Below are 12,964 nucleotides of genomic sequence, written 5' to 3'. Positions count from 1 at the left end.
ATCTAATGACTCCTATAAAGGTGAAGATAACGAACAGTGATCAATCTCATAACTCCTATAATGAAAGGTGAAGATAACGAGCAGTGATCAATCTCATGACTCCTATAAAGGTGAAGATAACGAACAGTGATCAATCTCATAACTCCTATAATGAAAGGTGAAGATAACGAGCAGTGATCAATCTAATAACTCCTATAAAGGTGAAGATAACGAACAGTGATCAATCTAATAACTCCTATAATGAATGGTGAAGATAACGAGCAGTGATCAATCTAATGACTCCTATAAAGGTGAAGATAACGAACAGTGATCAATCTCATAACTCCTATAATGAAAGGTGAAGATAACGAGCAGTGATCAATCTCATGACTCCTATAAAGGTGAAGATAACGAACAGTGATCAATCTCATAACTCCTATAATGAAAGGTGAAGATAACGAGCAGTGATCAATCTAATAACTCCTATAAAGGTGAAGATAACGAACAGTGATCAATCTAATAACTCATATAATGAAAGGTGAAGATAACGAGCAGTGATCAATCTAATGACTCCTATAAAGGTGAAGATAACGAACAGTGATCAATCTCATAACTCCTATAATGAAAGGTGAAGATAACGAGCAGTGATCAATCTAATAACTCCTATAAAGGTGAAGATAACGAACAGTGATCAATCTAATAACTCCTATAATGAAAGGTGAAGATAACGAGCAGTGATCAAGCTAATGACTCCTATAAAAGTGAAGATAACGAACAGTGATCAATCTTATAACTCCTATAAGCAATACAAATTGGAAATTTGGGTAAACACGGACCTCTGTCTATACCAGATATGGGATCTAAGATGAAAACAGATATTTAGAATAAAATTCAGATGCAGTTTGCTACTGAGTATTCTAGAAACTTAAATTTGGCTTCAAGAACTGCTACTGAGTATTCTAGAAATACTGAAAATTTTCCAGGTGTTTGGGGATTCGTCCCCTTGAACCCCCATTAGGGCTTTGGCCTGAACTCCTTGGTGACCTTAAGGGATCCCAAAACCAATGTCTTGATTTGCGTGGATGTTTTAAAAAGTAGCTCCTGTAATAAATGTCACGTATTAAATTCCTTAAAAGAATAAGTTTTTTTTCTGTTTCTCTATAGAGATACAGTCAGATAGATATTAGATAGATAGAAAGGCACAACGCCAACGAAAATTCGGCTGCTTTTATCAGTATCATTAGGAGTTTCAATATTGCACAACATAACAGTATTTGTTGTTCGTGTTGTTGGTCATTTTAGTGCTTTCCTGCGACATTGCATCATATATTGTTCCATATGTAGAAAAAAGAATCGACACATACTTGACATGAAATATTTTTCTAAGTTGCTATTAAAAAGAATACAAATGTTTAATTTACTTCCCTTTATTGAAATTGTATCACAAATATAAAAAAAATATATATATGTATATACGTCATGACAGTAAGTAAGCAGGTAATATTTTATTTAAGTGTAACGTGTCATGTTACATATTACACAATCATAATTACAAATTAAAATATAAGCACCATGACTTAAAAGGCATATGAGACACTGTACATTGGATAATTTCATAGTTTTATATCACTGTTAAAAAATATTAGTTTTTTTTAGTTAAATTTAATTAATAACCAAATAAAATGTGTATGTAGCCAATTTTTTAAGATGTCAGACACACAAAAACAGAAGTATATGTTAACATCAGACAATATTAAGGAAATCGTTGTAAAATAGAGATGCAGTAGAAATTTCCAGCATAGGAGTTATTGCCTTTGACAGCTTTTTTTAAAAATTATAAATACAGTTATTGATCATCTATGGAAAATATAAACTTTTTCAGTATCAATAGTTTACTTTTTTTTGCAGTGAATAAAATTCCGCTTAAAGATCTATTTCTATCATGTGCAAAGTTTAATTTAATAAAGATTTTTGCAAAAACCCATGAGATCTCATGAGGATTGATCAACCTTAAAATATCACTTAACAACTGACAGTTCTATAAACTTAAAAGAAGATCGCAATTGGACAAAACCAGTCTATTTCCAGCCATACGACGATGGGCCAAATTGGTACATAAGGCGTTTACCTATGACAGGTAATAAAATCTGTGTCTTGTAGTAATATCTGAAAAATAGACAAGGTGTAATGGTCGATAACTCTATTGAAAGTTTACTTTGATATATCCTGTAAGAGTTACATACCTTAAAGCTCTACTGAGTTTTTCATAGGTCATGCCTTTGTTTTTTTTAATTCTCCCCCACAATTTAGCAATTTCTTTGGATTTGACCAACCGAAACTCGCCCTTTTGCTTATCCGACCACGTGATTATATCCGGGTTGTATCGTGGATCACAAAGAAGATCTCGTAAGAATTCCCAAAGTCGACAAGTTGGTTGTTCTGTTAATGAAACTCGGGCTTTTAATTACAAATGTAAAATCAAACACAGAATTACTATGCATTGATTCACATCTATTTTTCATCATTCCATGATCACGTGCATGGAGATCTTATATCTTAACATATACATTGTAAGCAACAGATAGGTACGGTATCTAGAATAATGATGAACATTCGGAACAATGTCTGAGCACATAAAAGACTTTATTGTGATTGAAGAAAGTAGAGTACCTTGATGTAATGTGCATTTCTTCTTTTTTCGCCGACTGCTTGTGTCATCTAAATTGATATCAGATTATAGAAACAGGATTAAAATTTTCAAAATACGCATTCATCACTTTACAGTAGCGTTTTCATTATATGAAAGTAGAACTTCGTGTAAAGACTTAGTAAAATGACCTCTATCTGTGATTTTAGCCCGGCAGAAGACTTTGTAAAATGACCTCTGTCTCTGATTTTAGCCCGGCAGAAGACTTTGGCATTGAATTTGAGTTTTTTATCAGGAATATATCGCTCAGATGGTTTGATTGAATACCGATCCAGATTATATTATCGTGGTAAGATTGCTATTCTAGGGTTCTTCTGAAACTGTATAATGCTTATTCCTACCAGTAACCGTTGTGGAAAAAAAAAGCACAATTTATCATGGATTTCTGGACTTTTAAAAAAAAAAATTACATTCATCTTACACATGACTTTGACACGATAGTATGGAATTTTGATACGGTGTATCTCAATTTTCATATAACTGTGTGTGTAGTTTAAAAAAAAAAGGATACATCTTATAGCAATATCATAGCAATACATTATACCTAAACGTGTTGTATCGTTCACATATGTTTTCTCGGGAGTGTTCTCAAATTCCACTCGTGTGTCAAGAGGGTACACAATACCATTCATCTCCACAATAACTTCATCGTTGTTGCTAAATTGTACGTTCAAGTTTAAGTCCTCGTATTGCTGAATTTCAAATATGTCGATTTCTTTAAAATTTTCTGAAAGATAACCTCAATTCTTGTTTGTTTTGTTACAGAAAAGTACAAAACACATCTTGATGTACTTTTAAAATTCACCGTATACGAAACAGTCTTTAAAAAAAAAGAAAAAAAAAAAAGGAAATGTACAATTTGCAGGTGTTCTAAATGAAACGATTATCTTCAACGTTTATCTAAATAAATGTCAAAACATTGTCGTAGATTAATGTCAATATACCTCAATAAAACATATATTCTGCGTGTACACATTCAAATAACAAATGCAGTTATAGTTTTTGTGTGGTCTTCTTATAGACATATATATTATGCCTTTCATGTCTTTAACAGATAACATAAATGTCAATTCCTTGTCCATATGCCTATGACACATTTTGTTTGAAGTTCTGCATGCATAATCAAATGATACTTAACGGGAAGTATGGACTTAATGTTAAATGGTTGACGATACCTTCTGGTGTCCATCGCACATGGGAGGTGACGTCATTCACGTCAGAAAGAGCTTTACTATCGTGTTGTTCATTCATAGTTCTCGACAGTCCAGAGGAGGGATCTAAATGTTAATGTCAATGTTATGTCCATGAAACATGGTAGTGTACTAGATAGGTTGTTCCTCGTGTTGAAGGTTTTATTCATTGATTACGAAATTATGTTATGCACTTTTAAATACTTGTCCCAATTTTTATTCAAACACATTCGACCTCATAAAAAAAATCCCAATGAACATCTTCGAAATCATTTCGCCAGAGCATGTGAATCACAAGGACATTTTGGTCTTTCAAAATTTCAAAGAAAATAATTTCATTGTATTAAATACTTACTTATTGTTCTTGTCACGTCATTTAAATCGACGAAATCTTTCATACTGTCTACATGAAATGTCCCCTTTCTCCCGTTCAAGTCGTCCATCTTAAAGAATGAAACTTTATCAGAAAAGACTGATAACAGTTTTCTTGGAATTTGCTTTTAAAATTACACAGAAAGCGAAATAAAATCCAAAAATAATTCTGATTAAGAAAAAAAAAAATCGAATATTTATTCCGCTATGGACAACGGATATTCTGGACGAATTTGTTTACAATGTACATGTAATCACTACTTTCAAATTGCCAGTATTTTTTAAAGTTTTTTTTTTAATACTAAGAAAACATGCGAATCAATCATCTTTGAAGTAGGTGATTTAAACAAAATACCATTGGATATAGGCGAATATATTCAAATTTCACTGGGCAGTAATCAGTTTAACTCATCTACTATTATAACGATAACTTTTGTAAAGTAATAAGTAATAACCTCAAGTCATAAAATACTATTCTATACATAGGTACATATATACAATATAGAATACACCATTTTATACATATGATTGATTGATTTGAACATACGATTGTATAAGAGTGTATTATACAAAAGATTTGAACACAAGTTCTCCCTACTTACGGGGATCTCACCTTAAATACAAATATTAATATACTAATTACTATGATGAATTTTTATGCATAGGTACATGTACGTATATACAATAAATACTTACACTTCTTAAACTCCTTGCAAAGAAAACTTACAATATCATGCCATCTTCGATCTCCCCTCTTCTTATGATAGATGCGCATCTCCGGAAAAAAAAATTGCGACAGGCATTTCCACAAGTTCAAATGATATTTGATACTTTTCATGTTTGGAAACATTTTCTACGAAAAATCAACAAGCAATTAACCAAAGAAAACGATACTCACGGGGGTTCTTCCACCCCGACTGAACAGTGTGAAAACCACCGATTATCGGTATGTTCAATCTTCAAAGGAGTTGGGTGGGTATATTTCCGTGTTGTCTTTCGCTACGCTGTTTGTTGCTTTCATTTCGTTAATTCAACATTTCTTTTCGAAATATATTGCATCTTTGAACAATCAATCAATCCGGAACTTTGCGCATTAAATGCAACTTTTCCACCATACCAACTTTCTCGGACAGTAGATCCTCTTTCTCGGACAGTAGATCCTCTTTCCGATTTGATGGAGGAAACCAGATCAGAGTCCCTTCCCCAAGTTCTCATCATATATAGTTGACGTGGGTATCCCTATATAGTGGGTATCAGGGGCGGATCCAGGAATTGCGGTTACGGGGGGCACCACTTTATGAGACAGGGGGTCTGGAGGCGAAGCCCTTGTGGGGGCCGTGGGAGCGAAGCTCCCGGAAGCTCCTGAATTTTACAGATTTTATAGGGCTTGAAATATATCTCCTATTTAGTCTTTTGTACTATTTTCTATCATTTTTTATGAGGTGAAATTAATAAAATGACGCAAATTTTAAGGGTTTTTGGAAAAAATTAAGTTCTCCCAATAAAGTAATTCAAGAAATCAATAGATTTTGTCATTTATTTCTTCGGGAGTGGAAGAAATTATTGCTTCTTACATTGTTTAGTACATTTTTCCAAACAAGATGCCACGATTTACCTTAAGTTTGAAAATTTTAGGTGGGGGCGCGCGCCGGCTGCGCCCCCCCCCCCCTAAATCCGCCACTGGGTATCCCTGGATAATGGGTATCCCTGTATAGTGAGTTTTCCCGTGTTTTATTGAAATATTTCTTCACTTAAATAGGAGCGTTTTATTTGGTTACGAACCGTATTATCTGTCCCCAAGTGTGGAAATATTTTCGAAAACTGACTTTAGTGAGGCGCCTCATTCACCTCAATCTTTAATTTACTCTATCTAGTAATTCAAAATATTGATTGTTTAGCATCTAATGACCTAATTCATTGGACGCTATGGGACTGGGTGCTTGGTACTAAACTGGCGAAAAAAGATTCTTCATTTCTAGCAAGGTAATAGATTATGAAAAACAAGAAACTTTCTCTAGGATTTTTTCTTCATGTTAACGCATAAACTGTACATAATACACTGAAAGTACAAATGTAAAATATATCTACATTTGGAATTGCGAGGTGATGTGTGTTTACATTCCCATGCATGATTTGATGTTTCGATGTTTGATATATTAAATGCCATATACTCTGATATGTCTTACGTTTTGGTATGCATTAAACAAGTCCCGTTTTATTTAAACAAAATGTAGAAAACCGCTTAATGTTGATGGGATAACTCTATTTCCAACTCATATTTTCTCGTATCTAAAGCACTACAGCCTCTTTGCTGTATTGCGGTCTTCTTTTCCAAATATGCACGAATCATGCGAATGGCATACATACTAGAAAGGGTCATATTGGCAGTCCAAAACATACCGAAATATGTCACATGTGCATCATTTGTACGTTTTATAGCGACCCCTTAAGTACTTCATATCTGGCCCCAAGACCATAAACTGAGAATAGACTTAAGTCAAAATTTGGATGAGTTATATCTGAAGATTTATTTAGCACAGATGTTTTAAAAAAGTGCAGGTTTATCAAAAATTCAGATGCAAACATATACTGCAAATTTAATTTGTTTCTGAAAATTATTTCAAAAGTTAGCTGAATTTGAAATTTAAGACTTAAGAATATTCTCAGTTTGTGGTCTTGAGGCTTGGTGTATTACGTCATTGATCGATGTTGAGGAACACAGTAAAACAAGCATGAATTACCGCCACAGTCACGTTGTGTTGAGACATATTTAAAAGTCTTTTAACTACCCTGCGACTATAGCACAACATGGCAAATCTTTGCCTGTACATTGCTTCAAATTATCCAGCAATTTGAATCGGCTGAAATAAAATCCATTCCTTGAAATCCATGTGAACATGTGATATTTGGTACATTTTGATATTAGATATCTACACCACTACTGCAAGCTGGGTAAACTTGATAAGTATGTCCTCATTCATATCATATACAACAAATCTGTAATGTTTCAATGAAGATTATTTACTGGTGTGCGTGTGTGGATAAAATTAGAAACAATATGAAATGTGTTTAACTATAGATAAGGTGGAAACTGTGATTAAAAGTGAAATGACTGCATCTTACACGAGTGGGTATAGAACATCTTGAGTAAGATGTTTCCTGAAATGTTCGACTGTATGTAATGGAAGTATATTTTGTAATAGGAGATTCAAATGAATGATATATAGTTTAAAGATAAATTGAAAACTTTCTTTACAGGTTTAAAATCTGTGTTGGAGAGTGGTCTCTAGTTCTGGTATAAGTGGGGATAAGGAAATTGAGATATATTGCTATTAAAATATGAATGACTTTATGAAATATTTAAGACGGCACCTTGTATTACATGTGTACCCACATCTGTGTTACATCTGCTGTCTGTAATTACGGTATTCATAACGAGCAACAAATCTTTAAACCATTTCCAATATCCATTGATGATCGGAATCATGGGGGACCCACACAATGCAACAATATTTCATGATTTGTTCGTACTAATTTATATTGTATCTGCAGTATACTCTTTTAATAAAGTTCATGTCCACATTACCGGATGTATTGCACACAGCCTACATCTGGTAATGTTGACATGGACTTCATTAAAAGAGTCATCTCGTCTATCATCAGCGATTCGGCAGTTGGCGACTCTGGCTGTACAGCATTCAGACTGCACCCCAACAGTCACTGCATTCCAAGTGTTGTTTCTGATGCAAACGTGCTGGTCACGTGCAGCGTGCCTGTGCTTATGAAGGATGGTGGTCACGTGCAGCGTGCCTGTGCTTATGAAGGATGGTGGTCACGTGCAGCGTGCCTGTGCTATGAAGGATGGTGGTCACGTGCAGCGTGCCTGTGCTATGAAGGATGGTGGTCACGTGCAGCGTGCCTGTGCTATGAAGGATGGTGGTCACGTGCAGCGTGCCTGTGCTATGAAGGATGGTGGTGTAGCGGACCCTACCTCACAGTGTCCAGTTTGTTCCCAGTTTGTTCACACCGCTATGTCATGCATGTTCACGGAACAGGGAAACTCTAAAGCCCCGAGGAGAGATAAACAGGATGTTCCGTCGGGAAGACACAGCCCTTCCCGTACTCGAGAGAAACAAACAGAGATGTGCAACACAGAATAACGCGGATTCTAGTGACAATATTCTGTCGTTTGACTCGCGTGTAGCCACAACTGCGTCTGTGAGTAGTGACAGTTTTCATGTGCGTGACTATAGAAATATAGCGACAGATGTGCCTACTCTCAGTGACGCTATGAGTTCGTCTGATTTTCCAGACATTTGTAATTGTATAACTACTAGATTCATGTACATGCCAGTGAAATTTATAATCGCTCATTATTAGATTCTGGTTCATGTATATCTGTTATGTCATTGTGTGATATGCTACCTGTTTCTGTTAAGAAACCTCTTCATGCATGTGATATTGCAGTATTAGTTGCTGACAATAAGAGTGTTAAGTTTTGGAGTGTTATAAAGGTCAAAGACCTTATGGTACACATTGGTTTACAGTGTACATGTGTATATTCTTTGTATGTACCTCACACCCTTTTATCATTGGAACAGATTACATGATAGAAAAAGGTACTGTTATAGATCTCAGTGCATGCAATAATTTGTTGAATGGATATATGCAACCCAAAGTGAAAGTTAGATCTATTAAGCATGTTGCTAGAGAACCTAACAAAGAACTTGTTGTATTAAAAAAAAAAAGTCACTATATGGTATACAGAGTTTACTATGTGCTCATGTAAATGTTCTGAGAAAAGGTCTGGTACTGGCTAGATCATGAGTTGATATCATTCCTACAAATAAAACTATATTTTCAAAATCATGAATGCTGGAAATGACCCTGTGTTTAGACGTAAATATATGGTGTTGCCTGATTTTGCTGTGTTGGATTCCTTTTAAAAGATTTTGTCATTTCCAGCGTGTAATAATGTTACAAATGTCAGTCCACGTGAAACAGATTGTCAGCAATCACATGTTTTGCTGCTTTTTGTGCAAATTTTTATGATACACGTGTACTTGCAGACAAACAGATTGAGAAACTTGGTGTTTATATGCACACAATGATGTTTTTGTGAGTAATGAAAATCCACTGTTTGGTTTTACAAACAATGTACACCATGAAATACATTTAAAGCAGAATTTTGTTCCTAAGTATCAGATCCCTTTCCGTCTACCCCTGATATGAAAGAGGTTTTGCGCACACAGTTAGATGAACTCCTTTCCCAAGGGATTATTGCCCCTGTTTGTGAAATTGACATTTTGCCCATTACTAGCCCCATTCTTTTAGGTGCTAAGCGTAAAACCAATGGATTTCTTGTTTCTCAGGGTAAAGATGCTCACCTTACTTCATACAGGTTTTGTTGTGACTTTAGATATCTGAACTCTCAAACACTAGATTTTGCTTACAATATATCTGATGTACGGGAGCTCATAAAGTCTTTTCGTCAAACCACGCTCAATTTCATTTCAACCATGAGATCAGATTTTTTTTATCAAATGGTTATCTCAAAAGAATCTGCAAATTTAACAGCATTTAACACCTGTTTTTGTTCTTATAGATTTAATTGAATGCCTATGAGTCTCAAGACAGTTCTGAATACCTTCCTATTACTAATGAACAAAGTTTTGAAAGATTTGACTTTTAGATCTTTATTGTGTTACCTGGTATATAGAATGGATTATGTTGATATTATGTCCAATAGTTTTGAACAACATTTAAAAGAAGTCGTGAGGAGATTTGAATCATCGGGTCTGAAACTTAATCCTAAGAAGTGTGCCTTTGCAACCGACAAAGCAATATTTCTTGGACATGAAATATCCAAGGACGGCCCTCACTCAGATCGTGTTGACAGTATTAACAACCTTTCCATTCCAACAAATACAAAGGAGCTGCGTTGTGCTCTTGACATGCTCAACAAAGTTAGAACTGTTAGTCCTGAGTGCTCACTGCTGTCACAGACACATCCCTACCATGGTAATTTCGATCACTGCTGTCACAGACACATCCCTACCATGGTAATTTCCTCAAGTCTTTTCTCGATTTTGCGGGATAATTTTTCATCCCGACAATCAATAAACTTCTTTAATAATTCTTTCAATTCTAAATAATTTTGACTTTTATTATTTGCCAATCACGCTACACCTAGACATTTATATCTTCGCTCAATCTTGGGGTAAAATAAGCAATGTTATTCCACATGTAAATCCACTTTTTTTACGGCTAATAAAACTAAGAACTATTTCATAAAATAGCGGGAAAATGTAGGACAAGCAACTATTTGTAGATTTTTTTTCCCATTACTATATATTCTTCATGTACCTATGTATAGGCCTGGTGCAATAGAACTACCCAATATCCACGTTTCAACCCAAATCAATGCTTCTTACATGTATGTCACAAAAAGACTTGACATCTCCTCAATATTTATTTATTTACGTATATGTTTGTAACTGTAGTCAAAACCATACGTTATTTGAGCATACGTGCCATTTTACAAAAATGTTGTAAAACCCCTGAGACGTCGACAGAGGTGGAAGTGAGAGCAAGGAACGACAACTCTGGGTAGAGATTGGTGAACTGCGTCCGGGGCTTTGATACTCTCATTCCATGGACCACTACCTCTCGCTGTTTTTGGACACACATACATTCTGACTGCGGTTGATATGTTCAGCAAATTTCTTTCCACAATGCCCATGGCTGCGAATGATACCTGCATCGTTTCGGGGATGGCCTTTTCTTATTGTTTACTACATTTTGAACTTGTGATACACTTATCTCAGACAGAGGAACAGAATTTACAGCAAACATGATACAGACATTTTGTAATTTGTTTCAAACCAAACAGGAATTCACACCCAGTTTTGTGCACCACTGTCTAGGTGCATGCTACCATCGCTGCTAAACTCACCCCTTTTTGATTTCCAAGCGGAACTGGAATAAAGTTGTGTCCTCAATTACATTTGCTATTTACTCCTCCTAGGCACCCGATCCCACCTCTGGTATATCCAGGGTTCGTGTTTGCCCAATTGCAACTCTCTATTTTGCTTATAGATGTTATGAGATTGATCACTTTTCGTTATCTTCACCTTTCTATAAACATTTCTGTGAAGTCTACAGGATATTCAGCATTTGAAATTGTGTTTGCTGACAGGCCTGCAATCCCGCTTTCTATACATATGCCTATTTCCTTCCAAAATATATGCATACTTATGATAGTAATTTGCATACCCGTCTGAATGTGATTAGAGAGTATGTGCGGACTAATACCGAACGGTACGAAACACAAATATTGTGACATGCAAACGAACACATTATGACCTTTGAATATAACAGTGGGTGATTATGTGTTTCTGCATAAAAAACTACAAAATATGTACGTTGGAGTGTATGTTGTGGATAGTGTGGATTTCCCACACATGGTTACCCTGAGAGATGAAGCCACTGGGAAAGTACTCTTTTCCCCCATTCATGTGGATCGCACTAAGATCTCGTATGTTCGTAAACCAACACCACCTTCTTTCTTCCGAGTTGTCACTTCTGATCAATCTCAGGGAGTGGAAAGTACAGCAACACAGACGGATCATTTGCACCTTCCCCTCTGATGTCATCTGATGGCAGTGAATCTGTCAGCTCATCGGACACAGTGATTTTGGAAAAAAAACCAATGGTGATATTCATCCATCATTACAGAGTCCAACCAGAAATCGTTAGAAACCACTTTGTCTTGGTGACAGTAATCATGTTGATCCTTTAACAGACACCAATTTCTCGGTTTCTTCAGACTCAGATGAACTTCATAAAATGAAGCAAATACTGGCCCATCAAAATACGAACAAGGGACCAGTGTTTTTTGTGCAAATTACCGGTGAACCAGCTCAAAATGTTATATAGGTAACTCTCTCGTCATTGAATACTAAAGCACAAAATGTTATAAAGTTGAAATCACTCACATTGATTCCAAGTGCTTGGTATATACCCCAGTCTTTGTGATTCTTTAGATTACTTGATAATATTTTCATGGACCAGAAGAGTTGACATATAGAGTTATGTATAGTTATGCTAGGTATTGCTTTTGCTATGATTTAATGTTGTTTTTACACCCCCGCAAAAATATGTGGGATATTCTGGAATCGGCTTGTCCGTCCGTCTGTAGAGGCAATGGTCTCCGGGCTCTAAAGCGGTATCCATTCCACCTGTAGGCATCATATCACACACCAAACTCCGTACAGCGTCAAATTCTTCGGGACTACTTTCCCCTACGAATAATGGAATTGTAGCGTAACGGAACATACTGAGCTGACCGGAGCTTGATCACACATATAGACTACCCATGGACGAAGATGTTCCCTATCGAATTTGGGGTCAAAATGTCAAAGATCAAGCGCACTGGACATCGAAATAACAATAATGATTTCCGGGCTGTAAAGCGTTATCCTTTCCACCTAGAGTCACCATATCATACATATATGAACTACCCATGGGACGAAGATGTTCCCTATCGATTTTGGGGTCAAAAGGTCAAAGGTTAAGAACACTCCTAGAGAAGAGACTACTCAAGGTTTTGTCATGCCCTTTCTTTTTTTACACTTAGGAAAGAGGTAATTTATACCTATTAACAACACCCTTTGAGTGATTGGTGTAAGGGAGGGGGGGGGGGGGGGGGTATTCT

At 35.8% G+C, this 12,964-nt stretch overlaps 1 protein-coding gene across 1 annotated transcript; it reads right to left on the bottom strand.

Moving 5' to 3' along the window:
- Positions 1-1,286: 1,286 nt before the first annotated feature.
- Positions 1,287-7,870, bottom strand: LOC125645972 (ETS-related transcription factor Elf-1-like). The gene is made up of 6 exons (XM_048872030.2): positions 4,232-7,870; positions 3,862-3,963; positions 3,231-3,413; positions 2,650-2,697; positions 2,223-2,418; positions 1,287-2,145 (listed from the first exon to the last, which is right to left on the bottom strand). Exons 1-6 carry the CDS (start codon positions 4,317-4,319, stop codon positions 2,058-2,060), a joined length of 705 nt encoding a protein of 234 aa, XP_048727987.2. The 5' UTR covers positions 4,320-7,870; the 3' UTR covers positions 1,287-2,057.
- Between the last annotated feature and the right edge of the window lie 5,094 nt (positions 7,871-12,964).

This window comes from Ostrea edulis, chromosome 6 (genome assembly GCF_947568905.1).
Source record: "Ostrea edulis chromosome 6, xbOstEdul1.1, whole genome shotgun sequence".
NCBI classification, from domain to species: domain Eukaryota; kingdom Metazoa; phylum Mollusca; class Bivalvia; order Ostreida; family Ostreidae; genus Ostrea; species Ostrea edulis.
Note: the sequence above shows the minus strand (reverse complement) of the source record. Positions and strands in the feature narration are given on the sequence as shown.